General features: G+C 37.8%; 2 protein-coding genes across 4 annotated transcripts in view; one reads left to right on the forward strand and one right to left on the reverse strand.

The window, feature by feature from the left end:
* LOC123879428 overlaps window positions 1-1,685 on the forward strand; it is a 5,566-nt gene extending 3,881 nt beyond the window's left edge. Inside the window, exons 2-3 of the mRNA XM_045927133.1 lie at window positions 1-83; window positions 922-1,685. The exon at window positions 1-83 is cut by the window's left edge and continues 70 nt beyond it. Coding sequence (XP_045783089.1) covers window positions 1-83; window positions 922-1,685 — 847 coding nt within the window. The remainder of the gene's footprint in view (window positions 84-921) is intronic.
* The window catches only part of LOC123879402 (leishmanolysin-like peptidase), a 100,476-nt gene that overhangs the window by 20,933 nt on the left and 63,316 nt on the right, over window positions 1-16,227 (reverse strand). For all 3 annotated transcript variants that reach the window (XM_045927080.1, XM_045927079.1, XM_045927078.1), the window contains exon 5: window positions 6,956-7,067. In XM_045927080.1, coding sequence (XP_045783036.1) covers window positions 6,956-7,067 — 112 coding nt within the window. The remainder of the gene's footprint in view (window positions 1-6,955; window positions 7,068-16,227) is intronic.

Below are 16,227 nucleotides of genomic sequence, written 5' to 3' on the forward strand. Positions count from 1 at the left end.
ACGAATCGCGCAGAAGTTTATACCGGAAGTGGTGGTCGAGAACATCGCGGATATAATATACAAAGCCTCCGAAGATTTAGCTGGTAGGTTCTGTATACAGCGTGTGTCAGAGATGGTTCATTTTTAAAGGAAAATCTCGATCAAGTTCGTTTTGGACACAGGTTCTGCTTCTGTATCATTTTTTTTTAATTTTCATGGCAGCCATTTTGGATATCTTATTATTTGAGGTTATAGCGGCAATAGAAATACACATTCTGTGAAAGTTTCAACTCTCTATCTCTTACGGTTCACGAGATACAGCCCGCTGACATACGGACAGACAGACGGACAGCGGAGGCTTAGTAATAGCGTCCCAATGGCACCCTCCGGGTACAGAACCCAAAAGGGAACCCTTATAGGATCACTTCGTTGTCTGTCTGTCTGTCAAGCTCCTTTTTCTCAGAAACTCGTGGAGGTATCAAGTTGAAATTAAGAAGTATTCAAGTCTATAATCCCTTGGAGCTGTGAAAAATTCGAACTTCTAAGCCTTCTAAGTCAACGTAATCAAAAGATATGGCCGTTTATGACACTAGGTGGTGGTATAAGGTGTTTTTCTTCAACATTAAAGCATGTGATACTTACCTAATTGCTTAAAACTAAACTCCGTAAAAGTTAGGTAGGTGCCTGAGATCGAACCCTGGACCTCCAGAAAAAGGCCAACGTCTTCACCACTAAGCCATAACCCTACCCACCTATGTTTCAATCGACCAATCAATCAATCAATCAGCATATTTGCGTCTATTGCTAGACATAGGCCTCCCCAAGAACGTGCCACCATACACGATCCTCCGCCTTCCTCATCCACCCATTTCCCACTATCTTCTTATGGTCCTCAGTCCAGCGGATTGGAAGTTAACCTATGTTTAATTATTCATTTTGTAGCTACCAACGTATCCGAAGAAAACGAAGAAAACTATAACTACAAGACTAGAGATAAATATGCAAGTCAAAAAGAATCAGAATCTGAAACCTCAAAAGATATAGAAGACCCACAGTCTATTAGCGATGAAGTGACCACAAAACCCTCTATCATTTCTATAGACTCGATACTTAAAGCTTTTTCATCTCAAGGTACCAATGGTAAAAATAAAAAATCAACAAAATATAAGGAACCAAAACTAAATATAAATAAAGACGACGTGGATTCAAATCCAGATAACATTAAATCCAAAAAACTCCATCATCCAAAGAAGACAAAATCACCAAAACTATTAAATAAGAAACCTCAAATCGATGAATCAGAGTTATCCGAACTCCCTCATGTACAGTCTAAATCATTTACTCCAAGTCTAGATGTATTTAGTGACCAAAATAAATCATATAACAAAAAATCTGAGGAGTCCAAACAATATTCTGATGAAGATTCACAAAGTGATATAGCTCTTAAAATCAAACCAGAAAAATCTAAATCAAAAACAGAGAAACGTAAATCTAAAAGTAAACATACTAATAAAGCTATTTTAAGGAAACATAGAGCTAAATCCCAAAGGAGGCATTCCAAATACGATAACAGTGAAGATAATACATATAAAGACAGTACGAGGAAATCAGTCACTTTGACCACTAGTGTACAAAGAAATGAATTTGACCAATACGTAAACTTGAATTATCCAAAATCGGAATTAGTTGCTACCTTGGACCTTTGACACTAACAATGGTAGTTAATTCTAAAATAAATAAGCATCGTTTTCAATAGAATAGAAGAATAAAGATATTTTAAATTTTGTAACCTTTTTAATATAACCAAGCTTACAAAAATACAAAAAAACAGGCCAAGTGCGATTTAGACTCGTGCACTGAGGGTTCCGTACTCAGGTATTCTATACGATAAATCAAAAACTATTATGCGTAAAATAAAATAAGAATCTGTTTTAAAATGTACAGGTAAAGCCCTTTCATATGATACCCCATTTAGTATGGTTATCTTACTTTGAAAATTTTGACAATTTTCAAAATAGGTAAGATAACTATACCAAGTAGGGTAACATATGAAAGGGCTTTACCTGTACATTCTAAAACAGATTTTTATTTATTTTTATGTATAACAATTTCTGATTTATCGTGTAAAATGTTGGAAAAATACCCGAGTACGGAACCCTCAGTGCGCGAGTCTGACTCGCACTTGGCCGGTTTTGAATGATGGAACCACAAATTCACGGTTTTCGCATTTATTCCTTCACTTGTGCCATAAGACCTACCTACCTGCTAAACATGATTCTAGGTAACGGGAAGGACAGACAGACAGACACACAAAAAAGTGATCTAATAAGGGTTCTGTTTTGCCATTTGAGGTACGGAACCCTAAGAATAATAGACATAGAGGTCGTCACTGTCCGGTTTTGGTGCCTGTGCAATTATATTTTGGGGTTCGACGTTTCTAATTAGGAATACGATAGGTTCTCGTGTCTAATAGTCATTAAGCAAGAATAGATATGCCTGAAAACATTTTGGGTAAACATTTTCGTTTAATTTCTCATAGGAATTATATATTTCGAGGTAGACCCTTAAGGTGCCCACGCACTTGAACTGCACTACAGCGGAACTGCGCGTCGCGTCAGCGCCCCGCACGATATTCTCTCCAGCCGCGCCGCGCGGCAGTGACGTACGCGCGTCGCGAGAATATCGTGCGGGGCGCTGACGCGACGCGCAGTTCCGCTGCAGTGCAGTTCAAGTGCGTGGGCACCTTTATGTCGTATCCTATGAATAACGTCACTGTTACAAGAGGCCTACTTTTTAACCCCCGACCCACAATGAGGGGTGTTATAATTTTGAATCGAAGAAATTGAAGAATCGAACCCGCCCCGGGCTCCCATAATAAGACCACAGCGCTTACCAATGCGCCAGGGAGGCCGTTTTTAACCCCCGACCCAAAAAGAGAGGCGTTATAACTTGAACGTGTGTATCTGTGTATCTGTCTGTGGCCTCGTAGCTCCTAAACTAATGAACCGATTTTAATTTAGTTTTTTTGTTTGAAAGGTGGCTTAATCGAGAGTGTTCTTAGCTATAATCCAAGAAAATCGGTTCAGCCGTTTGAAATTAATCGGCTCTTTTCTAGTTCTGTAACCTTCACTCGGGGGTGTCATAAATTTTTAATTTACACTTGTATTTTTATTAATTTATATTTATTATCTTAAAAAATATACAGAAGCTTGCATGGATGAATCGATATTTGTTACTCTTTCACGCAAAAACTTCTGGACGGATTTGGCTGTTTGTTAGTTTTTTGTTTGGCCATATTTTCACGGACTCGGGTCGGATGAGTGCGTACGGCTCTTCACACTAATTTTATAAAGGCGAAATTTTGTATGTGTGTGTGTGTGCTTGTGTGTGTGTATATATTTGTTACTCCTTCACGCAAAAACCACTGAACGGATTTGGCTGAAATTCGGAATGGAGATAGATAATATCCTGGATTAGCACATAGGCTACTTTTTATCCCGGAAAACCAAAGAGTTCTCCCGGGATTTAGGGAATTTTAGTTATCCCGGGAACCTAAATCCACGCGGACGAAGTCGCGGGTGTCAGCTAGAACGTGATAAGATTTTAACGATCCAAGAGAACTTATAAATAACATCTTTCTGGGAATAATTTGAGTTTAATTCAATTATTCCGACTCACTAGAACCACCCCCTCATAATATCTACCATAGACTGATGAGATCGTTTTATTGAAGTTAGTCTACACAGCTATTTGACCCCCGACCCAAAAAGAGGGGTGTTATGAGTTAGACGTGTGTATCTGTGTATCTGCCTGTGGCATTGTAGCTCCTAAACTAATGAACCGATTTTAATTTAGTTTTTTGTTTGAAAGGTGGCTTGATCGAGAGTGTTCTTAGCTATAATCCAAGAAAATCGGTTCAGCCGTTTGAAAGTTGTCAGCTCTTTTCTAGTTACTGTAACCTTCACTTGTCGAGGGTGTTATAAATTTTTAAATTACACTTGTTAATTCATTTTAAAAAAACGGATAGACAAACAGACAACAAAGTGATCCTGTAAGGGTTCAGTTTTTCCTTTTAAGGTACGGAACCCAAAAATCCGGACTGTAGGCGGTCTTGGGCAGGACTCGATAATCCAACAAATTCGATAGTTCGACACTACCCTCCAAAACATTTAGTTAAAACGTTCGGATTACCGGGGGTCCACTGTATAGGTAGGTTTGAGGACTTCGTTTGTGTTGGTGTTAGCTGGCGGGCGTGCTCTGTCTTTTTGGAGTGTTTTTTTTTTTTTTGTTAAAACTGACTGGAAAGCGCTTTAAGGGGGTGCCGTGCGTGTGTCGGCGAGCGCCGGCACAGACGGGGTCCATACTTGTATAGTTTAACTAACTTGTTACAAATAACTACAAACTTGACATTGGCTAATCTCTGTAAAGCCAGACGAGAGAGAAAAAAAAAAAAGGTAGGTATGATGTCAGAAATGAACTAAGTATCGCGTCCAGGGGGGTTGATCCGCCATACTGATATTGAAAGATAGCTGTCAAGGTGAATCAAAGAGGAACGAGGGTAGTTCGCCCTGACGCGGACGGGGGTGTCAAATAAATAACATCCAATTCGTTTTAAACCATCTATAGACCTGCCAACTAAGTTTCTAAGTTCTATTTTACTATTTTATATATATATATATATATATTTTACTATTTTTAACCCCCGACCCAAAAAGAGGGGTGTTATAAGTTTGACGTGTGTATCTGTGTATCTGTCTGTGGCACCGTAGTGCCTAAACTAATGAACCGATTTTAATTTAGTTTTTTTTGTTTGAAAGGTGGCTTGATCGAGAGTGTTCTTAGCTATAATCCAAAAAAATTGGTTCAGCCGTTTAAGAGATATCAGCTCTTTTCTAGTTTTCTTGTAGAAAATAAGGTTAGATAACCGTTAGGTTCATAATATCATGTCAATTGACAAATATCAAGCTGTCAAGATGGACTTTGCCTAGATACATAATTATTTATTTGAAAATGATGTTTTGGAAAACTCGGATACTCGGATACTTTGGATCGTAGGCGCGGAATAGTCCAAGTCGGGGGTGTTATAAATTTTTAATTTACACTTGTTTAATAGGTGATGCCCGCGACTTCATTCGCGTGGATTTACGTTTTTCAAAATCCCGCGGGAACTCTTTGATTTTCCGGGATAAAAAGTAGCATATGTGTTAATCCAGGGTATCATCTATCTCCATTCCCAGCCAAACCCGTCCAGTAGTTTTTGCGTGATTGAGTAACAAACATCCAAACATCCACACTTTCACATTTATAATATCATAAATTAGCCAAAAGGAAGATTTATGATTTTATAGCAGTCTATGTATGTATGTTTGTATCCAGATTCTGTGTGTTCCACCGTAGCGCCTAAATTACTGGGCCGATTTTGATGAATGAGGTGTCAATCGGTTCGTCGTAAAAGTATGGGTGACATAGGCTACGCTTTATACGACAAAAATTTACCTAACGGATGTTACATGAAAAAAAGTGGAGGTCTCCAAAATTTTTGTTTGCTATTGTATCGCGTGGGATGTCAAATGAAAGAGGAGAAAATTCTGATTTCATAAATTTAAATGTATTATAACATTTAAATATACCAAGCGACAGAAAAGAACTTTTAAAGTTTACGAGTAATTTTAAATCGTCAAATCTACCACTGGTTCGGAATGTCTTTCCTTGTGTATTTTAAGTTAGTAGGCTAGTCGGCCCGACTCAATCAATTATTTTTAACCCCCGGACCCAAAAAGAGGGGTGTTATAAGTTTGACGTGTGTATCTGTGTATCTGTCTGTGGCATCGTAGCTCCTAAACTAATGAACCGATTTTAATTTAGTTTTTTTGGTTTGAGAGGTGGCTTGATTGAGTGTTCTTAGCTATAATCCAAGAAAATCGGTTCAGCCGTTTGAAAGTTATCAGCTCTTTTCTAGTTACTGTAACCTTCACTTGTCGGGAGTGTTATAAATTAATTTACACTTGTGTCAATTACTTGTTGATACATCTATAGAGGCTTTTATCCAGGGGTCACAAAAAGTATGGAAAATTTTCAAAAAACAGGAAAAATACCTCATTTTTCCTCACATTTAAGGTACACAGGAAAATATTAAAGAAAAGTTTAGTCGAAAGAAAATATATTTAGGTACCTATGCGGTAATTTTTCTTTAATATTTTTCCGTATACGAAAAAATGTTAACAGGGCTCTCTCCGTCACTCGTTTCATACAATCGTAGTTCCAATTTCCTTTGAATATTAAGCAACCAAAGTCCATGAAATTTTGCAGACATATTCTAGAAACTAATATCTGTGTCTGTGGTGTTTTAGATTTTTCTAAAAGTATGTAGTTTTGAAATTACAGGGGCTCAAAGATTTGTATGAAAACATAGATATCAGTTTCTAGAATATGTCTGCAAAATTTCATGGACTTTGGTTGCTTAATATTCGAATGAAATTGGAACTACGATTGTATGAAACGAGTGACGGAGAGAGCCCTCTTAACTGACGTTAAAAAACTCACGTGCGAATGAGGCCTTATGGTTCGACTTTCTCCGTCCGTCTATCTGTCTGTCTGACCGTCTGTCACAGTCGATTATTTCAGTATCGGTATCCGATACCGATATCGGATGGGATAATGTGGAAATGCTCTTAAGGGGCATGAGACGGGTCTACCCGCGAAATTCAAATTTAATTTGGTTTTTCGCAATTTGTAAACTAATACGACAACGTAGGATTATGGTACTTATATTTGACTATAACTCACAAATTAGTCGATACTAGAGCTAACTTCTTAAACTGGACCCTTTCAAGTAAAGATTTTTATATAAACCTGTGAGGATGATACTGTCATTGGCGCAATCAAAATGCTACAAGCCTACGTTGTCGTATTACCAAACCAAATTAAAGAATTTCGCGGGCAGACCCGTCGCATCCACCTTAAGGTTTAAACTTACATTGAGATGATGCTCCGGTACCTTCACTTCCCCACACATGGTTTCCGCACTGCAGGAGTCTATGCAGTGCGATCTACCACCACGGATGAATACTTGACGCGTTGGGCATTTTCTGTGGACAATACAGAAATTAATCTATACATATAATAAAATTGTAGAAAAGTGGTGTCTGTACAATGGAAATATATAAAAAAAGTAGCAGGGGTTGTTATTATATCGATGCCGAACCCGAAATTGTAATTAATTTTTTTTTGTCTGTTTGTCTGTGTGTTTGTGCACGCTAATATCAGAAACGGCTTATTCGATTTAGATACGACGGTTTTCACATATATATATAGTAAGCTTCACTTAGCATTTAGTGTTTATTTCATGTCAATCGGTTCATAAATAAAAAAGTTATGTCAATTTAAAGAATCACGGCGAACACGCCTCGCGCCTGAGCGTCCGTGGCTATATAAAGCGCGCTGAGAGCCGCGTATTCCTCGCGAACGAAGTCGCAGGCACAGCTAGTATTATATTAAAGCTTTATTTTAAAGGTTCCTTACCTCAAGATACCTTATACTTATAGGATCACTTGGTTACCCGACTACGGCAAAGTCGAAAGGAAGGGTTATGATTTTAGCAGTCTATGTATGTAATTGTCTGTCTGTCTTGTCTGTCAAGGAAACCTATAGGGAAATACGCTCTATTGGAATACTTTGGTATTCAAGCACTGAGGAATTTTAGACGAGAAGACATCTCAAAGCTTCCCGATAAAGACACTTCTTTTAGGGTTCCGTACCTTAAAAGGGAAAAAGGAACCCTCATTGGATCACTTCGTTGTCTGTCTGTCCGTTTGTCCGTCGTGTCTGTCAAGAAACCTATAGGGTACTTCCCGTTGACCTAGAATCATGAAATTCGTCAGTTAGGTAGGTCTTACAGCACAAGGGAAAATTACGAAAACCGTGAATCTATTTACTTTACAAAAAAAAAGTATTCACGAAAAAAGAATTTACTAAATCACATTAACTTCCAGTGTTCTATATCAAACTGTTAAGAACATATCTTGTACGACTTCTACGGAACCGTTCGTATGCGATTCCAATTCGCACTTGACGAGTTTTTTGGTTCTTAGTAAGGGAAGTACCCTATAGGTTTTCTTGACAGACAATACGGACGGACGGACGAACGGACAGACGGACAAGAAAGTGATCCTATAAAATTGTCCCTTTTTTCCTTTTGAGGTGCGGAACTCTTAAAACTGTAAAAAAAACCACTTCCTATTCTAAAATTTCAAACGAACTAACTGTAAACATTTCATAATGAGTTTCAATTCAAGTTTTCATTAGAGACTTCACAAAAAGTGTCCCTGAAATTCGTTTTGTTAGAAATCTATTGATCGATCCATCAATTTAGCTATGCGTAAATAAAATAAAAGTGTCTGTCTGTCTGCCTTGTTAATATTATATTGTTTTGGGCCTACACATTGGCACCTCATAGGCACAGACTCCAAAAAATATTATTATAGAACTATTAACTCTTGTATATACATAATATATTCGGTAATAAATTAAATTATTTTTTAATTCTTAGTGTTTGTGGTTACTGAAGTCGATTTTATTAAAAAAAAAACCCAATTTATTGTGGTCATGTACATATGCTATTCCTGGTCAAAACCCTGTTTACTAAGCTACTACACTAATCGCGAACAATTTTCTTTAATCTATTGAGGAGTTCCGTTTTCCATCGGCAAAGATATTCATCAGATCTTCACCAAATTGAAATGGAACCACTTCTGAAGTATGACCTACCAAACAAAAAAAGAATTATCAAAATCGGTTCATAATTGACGGTAATCATAATTCAAAAATTCAAAATATTTTTTATCAATTAGATTTTACAAGTACTTTGAATCGTCAAAAGCATCTATCACTGGTTCAGAATGCCTTTCCTACCGAGAATAACCAGCAAGAAACTCGGCGGTTGCTCTTTTCAGATATTTGATATACAATATTGTGCCATACATAAAAGTAATTGAAGTCCCGCGCATTGCTGGAGCGAGCTGCAGGTCAAATCCACGCTCTTTAATCATATACATAATCTTCGATTGTATAATATGCTTTTCTCAGGAGCATAGTTTTAATAGATTTTTTTAAACTGGTGTAATGGCAAATCCAAAATTGATTGCGGATTTTTGTTATATCGCGTAACAACCATACCAACAAACATACAGTCAAATTGAGAACCATCTCCTTTAAAATTTCACGGATAAAAATTAAATTATAGTAGCCCAGAGGGATATCTAAATCACCCCGACTCTACGGACTAAATGCGCAGTCATTTAACGCAGACAAAGTCGCGAACGCTGGCTAGTTTAAATAAAGTTCAATACAAGCAAAGTTAAAATTTACGAAAGACAGTTACTAAACCTCACTAATATAAAATGGGGTTATTATTTTCAAATGTCAGTAGTGGTCTTGTACCAGTAGTGACACCATGAGGGGATTCATACTGTTAGGGGTTTTGGGGGTTCTGGCCGCTATAGCGCTCCCTAGCGCTGCGGAGGCGGAGGAGGGAGACCAGGCGGTGGCCGCGAGTCACCATAAGGGACACCATCACGAGGATGGTGGTGGCCATCACCATCACCACGATCATCATCACGACCATGATGATCACGGACATAAGGTATTTACACTTTCAATCCCCCTTTATTCCCTCACTCTCAGAGAGCTCTGAGATGGTGAGAAAACTGGGCATTTTCTATTCCCTCAGTTTCATGATCAGATATAGGAACAAATCCTGAGTATTATCCACCAAGGAATCCACCACCAAGGTCCATCCACCAAGGACCATCCATTAAGGACACCAAGGAAAGCTTAAACACAGATGCAACAACACACAAAAAAACAGAAATGCACTCTCCATTCCCTCACTCTCATAGAGTATAGGAACGCAAGCAAAAACAGTCGTTCTCTATATTCCCTCATACTTTGATGGGGCGCCCATTTTATACACTTTAATCCCTCTTATTTATTCTTATTAAAGTTGATTTCAAACTACGGAATATAATATAGTATATAAATATCGCTCACCCTACTTCAAAATTTCACTATTCACACTGTTAGATGTATTAATATTAAATCTAAGTGTGAACAGTGACACTTAAAAGTAGGGTGAGCGATATTTATATATTATATTATATTTCCGTAGTTTGAAGGCAACTTTATACTCTTTACTGCACAATCTTTACTTTCCTTATTTTCATAGGAAGTAAATAAATTTTTATTCCCTCACGTACGCACCTCTGAGAAGGCGTGCAACACAGGAGCATTCTCTATTCCCTCAGTCTCATAGTTTCATAATCCAAGGACACAAAGGAAAGCTCAACACAAGTGAAATGCACTCTCCATTCCCTCACTCTCATAGACGAGGAACGCAAGCAAAAACAGGTGTTCCCTATATTTCCTCACTCTTATATCCTGATGGGACGCCAATTCTATGCACTTTTTATTCCCTCACTCTTTATTTTGAAAAGTAGCCTATGTGCTAATCCAGGATGTTATCTATCTCCAATCCGAATTTCAGCCAAATCCGTCCAGTGGTTTTTGCGTGAATTAGTAACAAACCTACCCACATACACACATATACATACAAATTTTCGCCTTTATAATATTAGTGTGGTAAATCTACTTTTCTTATTTTCATAGTCAGTAGAGAAATTTTTATTCCCTCACTCTCATAGAACAGAAGCACTCTATTTGCGTCCGGGGTTGAAGTTTGGACCTCCCAAGTACGAAACTGACGTTTTAACCACTGGGTTATCACCACTCATATCTGTAATGGTTTCATTTCTTTTATGCACAATTTTTATGAGCTCAAAGAATTTTTTGACTTAAAATTGAGTAGATAATATTATTATGGACTTTGAGTGACGGTAACTTGTAATGATTCATGTATGTACGTAATTTGCACGCCATTTCCATGGCAAATGTGGTGATACTAATATAAAATTGTAATTACTATTTAACCCGCATTTAAGCAAATAAAATGTTTTGATTTTGATTTGATTTGATTTGAAGGGTCACAAAGGTCACCACCATCATCACAAGGGTCATGAGGGTCATCACGGCAAGCATCATCACCATGATCACCACCACGAACACCATGATGATCACAAGAAGCACCATGATGAACATGATCACCATGGGAAACATCACGAGCATGGCCACCACCATAAAGGTAGGTTTTAATCGTTAAAATATCGGTCAAGTGCGAGTCGAAATCGCACACAAAGGGTTCCGTACTCGTACGGTACAAAAATTTACAGTTTTTATATTTTTTTTAATTTTGATGGCAGCCATTTTGTAATTTTTATTATTTGTTGTTATAGCGGCAATCGAAATACACATTCTATGAAAATTTTAACTCTCTACGTCTTACGGTTCTAATAAAATCTATGAGTAAAGAATTATTCTCTGTATTTACTTAAAAACGCCTAAAGGCTCAACAATTTCTGAGATAATAATAATGGTCAATTATCATTGATTTTCTTAAACAACTTTAAAACTACATATTTATTTAAGAATTATAAAAAATATATTTGAGGCCCCTCATAATAAGCCCTTTCATTTGATATGTATTTATATCCAACTTAATCGATTCAGTACATTCGAAGTAAATGGGCTGTGACAGACGGACAGATCTTTATTAATTTTCTTTATTTCCGTGGCTTCTACATATTTCCAACACTTTGCTTCACATGTCTTTTTCATTTCTCTACAGGAGAGAAACATCATCACCACGAACACCATGACAAGGGTGAACACGTCGAAGGATTCCACAAGAAGCACCATAAGGACCACTTCCACAAGGACCATGACTTCCATGATGGCCACCACGATCACGGCAAGCATCACAAGCATGGACATCATCACGGACATCATCACGACGATCATCACCATCACAAGAAGGTATCACAATCATTTTTTTTTCATTCAATGCCAACTTGAATGGCGCGGTAGTCTATCTCAGGTAGGATTTCTCACGACATTTTCCTTTACTGTTAACAGGGCTCTTTCCGTCACTTACTCCATACAATCGTAATCCCAATTTCATTTGAATATCAAGCAACCAAAGTCCATGAAATTTTGCAGACATATTCTGGAAACTAATATCTGTGCCTGTGGTGTTATAGATTTTTCTAAAAATATGTAAGTAGTTTTAAAATTACAAGGGCTCAAAGATTTGTATGTGAATTTTTAAGACCGCGTAACTTTGAAACCGAATATTTTAACGGAAATCTGGAAAACCACAGGCATAGATATTAGTTCCCGGAACGTTTCTACAAAATTCCATTAAGTATGATTGGTTAGTATTCCAATGAGAGACGAACTACGTTTGTATGAAGCGAGTGATGGAGAGACCCCTCTTAGTAAGTGATATTGAATTGTTTGAAACGCACACAACCCCCAAAATTAGAAATGCGTTCCCAGGATCCTAGAATCTCAAATAGAAAACCGAAGTCTTTTAACAACTAGGCTATCAATGATTTCTTATGTCCGTAATGTCCATATTACATATTTAACAAATAAAAATATCATTTGATTGCAGGGTCATCACGGACACCACGGACATCATGAAGGTCATCACGGTCATCATGATCATCACGACAAGCACCACCACGATCACGATCACCACGAACACCACGGTCATCACGGCCACGATGATCACCATCACGGCCATCACGATCATGGCAAGAAGGGCCACCACGACCACCACAAGGGATGGGGCCACCACAAGAAGCATTAAGAGTTTAGACTGTCACTTTTGTTATCAATTTTTACAAAGTTTTTGATAGACTGTTATTCTTGATACACTTTTTTGTAACTTTAATAGGACTCTCTCCGTTACTTACTCTATACAATCGTAGTCCCAATTTCATTTGGATATTAAGCAACCAAAGTCCACGAAATTTTGCAGACATATTCTAGAAACTAATATCTGTGCCTGTGGTGTTTTAGATTTTTCTGAAAATATGTAGTTTTAAAATTACAGGGGCTCAAAGATTTGTATGTGAATTTTAAGACCGCGTAACTTTGAAACCGAGTATTTTAACGGAAATCGGAAAAACCACTGGCATAGATACATATTAGTTCCCGGAACGTTTCTACAAAACTCCATTGAATATGATTGGTTAGTATTCCAATGAGAGACGAACTACGTTTGTATGGAGCGAGTGACGGAGAGACCCCTCTTAAAACATATCATCATCATCAACCAATAGACGTCCACAGCTGGACATAGGTCTCTTGTAGGGACTTCCACATGCCACGGTCTTACGCCGCCACCATGCAGCGGCTGGTTGCGACTCGTTTGATGTCATCTGTCGGTTTATTTTTTGAACGATGGTACGGAACCTTTCGTGTACGAATCCGACTCGTGCTTGACCGTTTTCAATGTAGGAGTGCAACTCTCGTAGCCCGCAGGATATAATAACTGACTGAACCCACAAAACTGAAAAATCATTTATAATTTCGTCGACTGTAATTAATTTGTTATGTTCTTAATATTTTTGTCAACAATTTGTTAATGTTTGTTGTTACTTGATTGTTAATTGTTGTTACTTGATTGTTAATTGTTGTTGCTTGATTGTTAATTGTTGTTACTAGTTTGTTTATTGTTGTTACTAGATTCATAATTGTTGTTACTCGTACATAATTTTTTTCATAGTCAACGTTTTTGTTATGTTGGTGATGACGGAACACTAGTATTTAAGCAAAAGTTAATAAAAGAAACATTTTTTAATAACATATTCTTTTACTTTTCTGTTTGTCTGATGGTTGAACTGTTTTAAGATCATTTTAAAAGCTATTTTGAATTACGCAATCAATCAAAGAAGTATCACTTAAATAACCATGATAGCCAAGTGCTTAAAATATCCACTTCCTATTCCGAAGGTTGGGAATTCAATCCGGGTACGCACCTCTAAATTTTCCGAGTTATCTGTCTTTTAAGCAATTAAATATCATGATTTAACGGTGAAGGAAAACATCGTGAGGAAACTTGCAAGCCTGAGAGTTCCCCGTAATGTTCTCAAAGGTGTGTGAAGTCAGCCAATCAGCGTGGTAGATGATGGCAAAACCCTTCTTATTCTTAGAGGAGACCTGTGTCATATATAACACGTATAAAAAAACATTTTTTTGCATGATGTCATGCGAGAAACGCTCTTTTTCGAGCTGACAGAAATCTGTTAAAACGGAGCTCCATTCAAATTCAAATTCAAATTCAAAATGTTTTTATTCAATTAGACTTTTACAAGTTCTTTCGAATCGTCAAAAGCATCTACCACTGGTTCGGAATGCCTTTCCTACCGAGAAGAACCAGCAAGAAACTCGGTGGTTGCTCTTTTCAAAGATTTGATATACAATATTATGCCATGTATAAAAGCAATTGAAGTCCTGCGCATTGCTGGAGCGAATCGAAGTTCAAATCCACGCTTTTTTATCATTTACATAATCTTCGATAGTATAATATGCTTTTCTCAAGAGCATATTTTTAATAGATTTTTTGAACCTGTGTAAAGGCAAGTCCAAAATTGACTGAGGAATTTTGTTATAGAAGATTATACCCATTCCCACAAATGACTTTTATAAATGACATTAATGTCACTCAGCTGTCTGTCTGTCTGTCCGCGTGTCTTAGTTCTCTAACTCGTAGAGTAAATGAGTTACAAATCCGAAATTTTGGTGTCTGGTGTAGAACGTTGACCCAAAACCAAATATTGAATTAGAAATTCCATTTTTTTTTTTCAGGGGGCTCCCGTACATGAAAAAGGAGCCGAAATAAAAAAAAACTTACTCTAGCATGTGGGGTATAATTGTTTAGAGCTCATTGGGCAGAGTACGAATATTTTTTTCATCTTTCAAATTACGAAATGCCGCCCCAAAATTGTCAGTTTTAGACCATTTTTGTGACGGGGGCTATCTCAAAACTAAACTATTTAGGAATATAAAATTTCGGCATGTACCATAACAAAAAAAAAAACTAAATTAAAATCGGTTCATTAGTTTAGGAGCTACGATGCCATAGACACAGATACACACGTCAAACTTATAACACCCCTCTTTTTGGGTCGGGGGTTAAAAAAGAATGTCTAGTTTGAACATTGATTTTGAAAGAGCCACCCCTAAGTTTGAATAATTCACTAGCTTTTTCCCGCAACTATGTCCGAGTAAAGAGTAAAGCTGACAGACCATGTTAAAAACAAAAAGGAAGAAGGAAGAACGGGAGGCCTTTGCCCAACATTGGGACAGTTCGGGCTATCAATAAATAATAATAATAAATGTCCGAGTTATGTGTCTACAGCCTATAAGCACTCGAAGCCTTATATTATGACACGGACGAAGGAGATAATATAGCTACCTATCAGTAAAAGAATTTTCATATTCGGTTCACTAGTTCCAGAGATTAACTCCTATAGTTCTCGGCAGGTTGAGATGGCAATCCGGGTATGAGGCGGGGGTACGCTCCGCACGGCGCCCGCACCGGGAGAGCACGGGGGCTGTGCAGGTGTGCGGGGCGTCCCCACTCCGATTGACATCTCGACCAGTCGCTTACTTTTTATTTTCTCTTTCGTCTGGCTTTTACAATGATAGCCAATGTCAAGTTTGTAGTTATTTGTAACAAGTTAGCTAAACTATACAAGTGTGGACCCCGTCTGTGCCGGCGCTCCGACACACGCGCGGCACCCCCTTAGAGCGCTTTCCAGTCAGTTTTAACAAAAAAAAAAAAAACACTCCAAAAAGTCACAACACGCGCACCAGCAAACGCCACCACAGACGAAGTCCCAGTCGCTTAGGTACTATACATCAAAACTTACAACTTTTTAGGGTTTCGTACCTCAAAAGGAAAAACGGAACCCTTATAGGATCACTTTGCTGTCTGTCTGTCTGTCTTTCCGTCCGTCCGTCCGTCGTTTCTGTCAAGAAACCTATAGGGTACTTCTCGTTGACCTAGAATCATGAAATTTGGCAGGTAGGTAGGTCTTATAGCACCAGTACAGGACTAATTCTGAAAACCGCGAATTTGTGGTTACATCATTACAAAGAAATTAAAATGTGTTTCAATTTTCTAAGTAAGATAACTATACCATGTGGGGTATCATATGAAAGGGCTTTACTTGTACATTCTAAAACCGATTTTTATTTATTTTTATGTATAATAATTTTGATTTATCGTGCAAAATGTTGGAAAAATACCCGAGCACGGAGCCGGAGCCCTCAGTGCGCGGGTCT

The sequence above is a fragment of the Maniola jurtina genome, chromosome 28, assembly GCF_905333055.1.
Source record: "Maniola jurtina chromosome 28, ilManJurt1.1, whole genome shotgun sequence".
In the NCBI taxonomy this organism is placed as follows: domain Eukaryota; kingdom Metazoa; phylum Arthropoda; class Insecta; order Lepidoptera; family Nymphalidae; genus Maniola; species Maniola jurtina.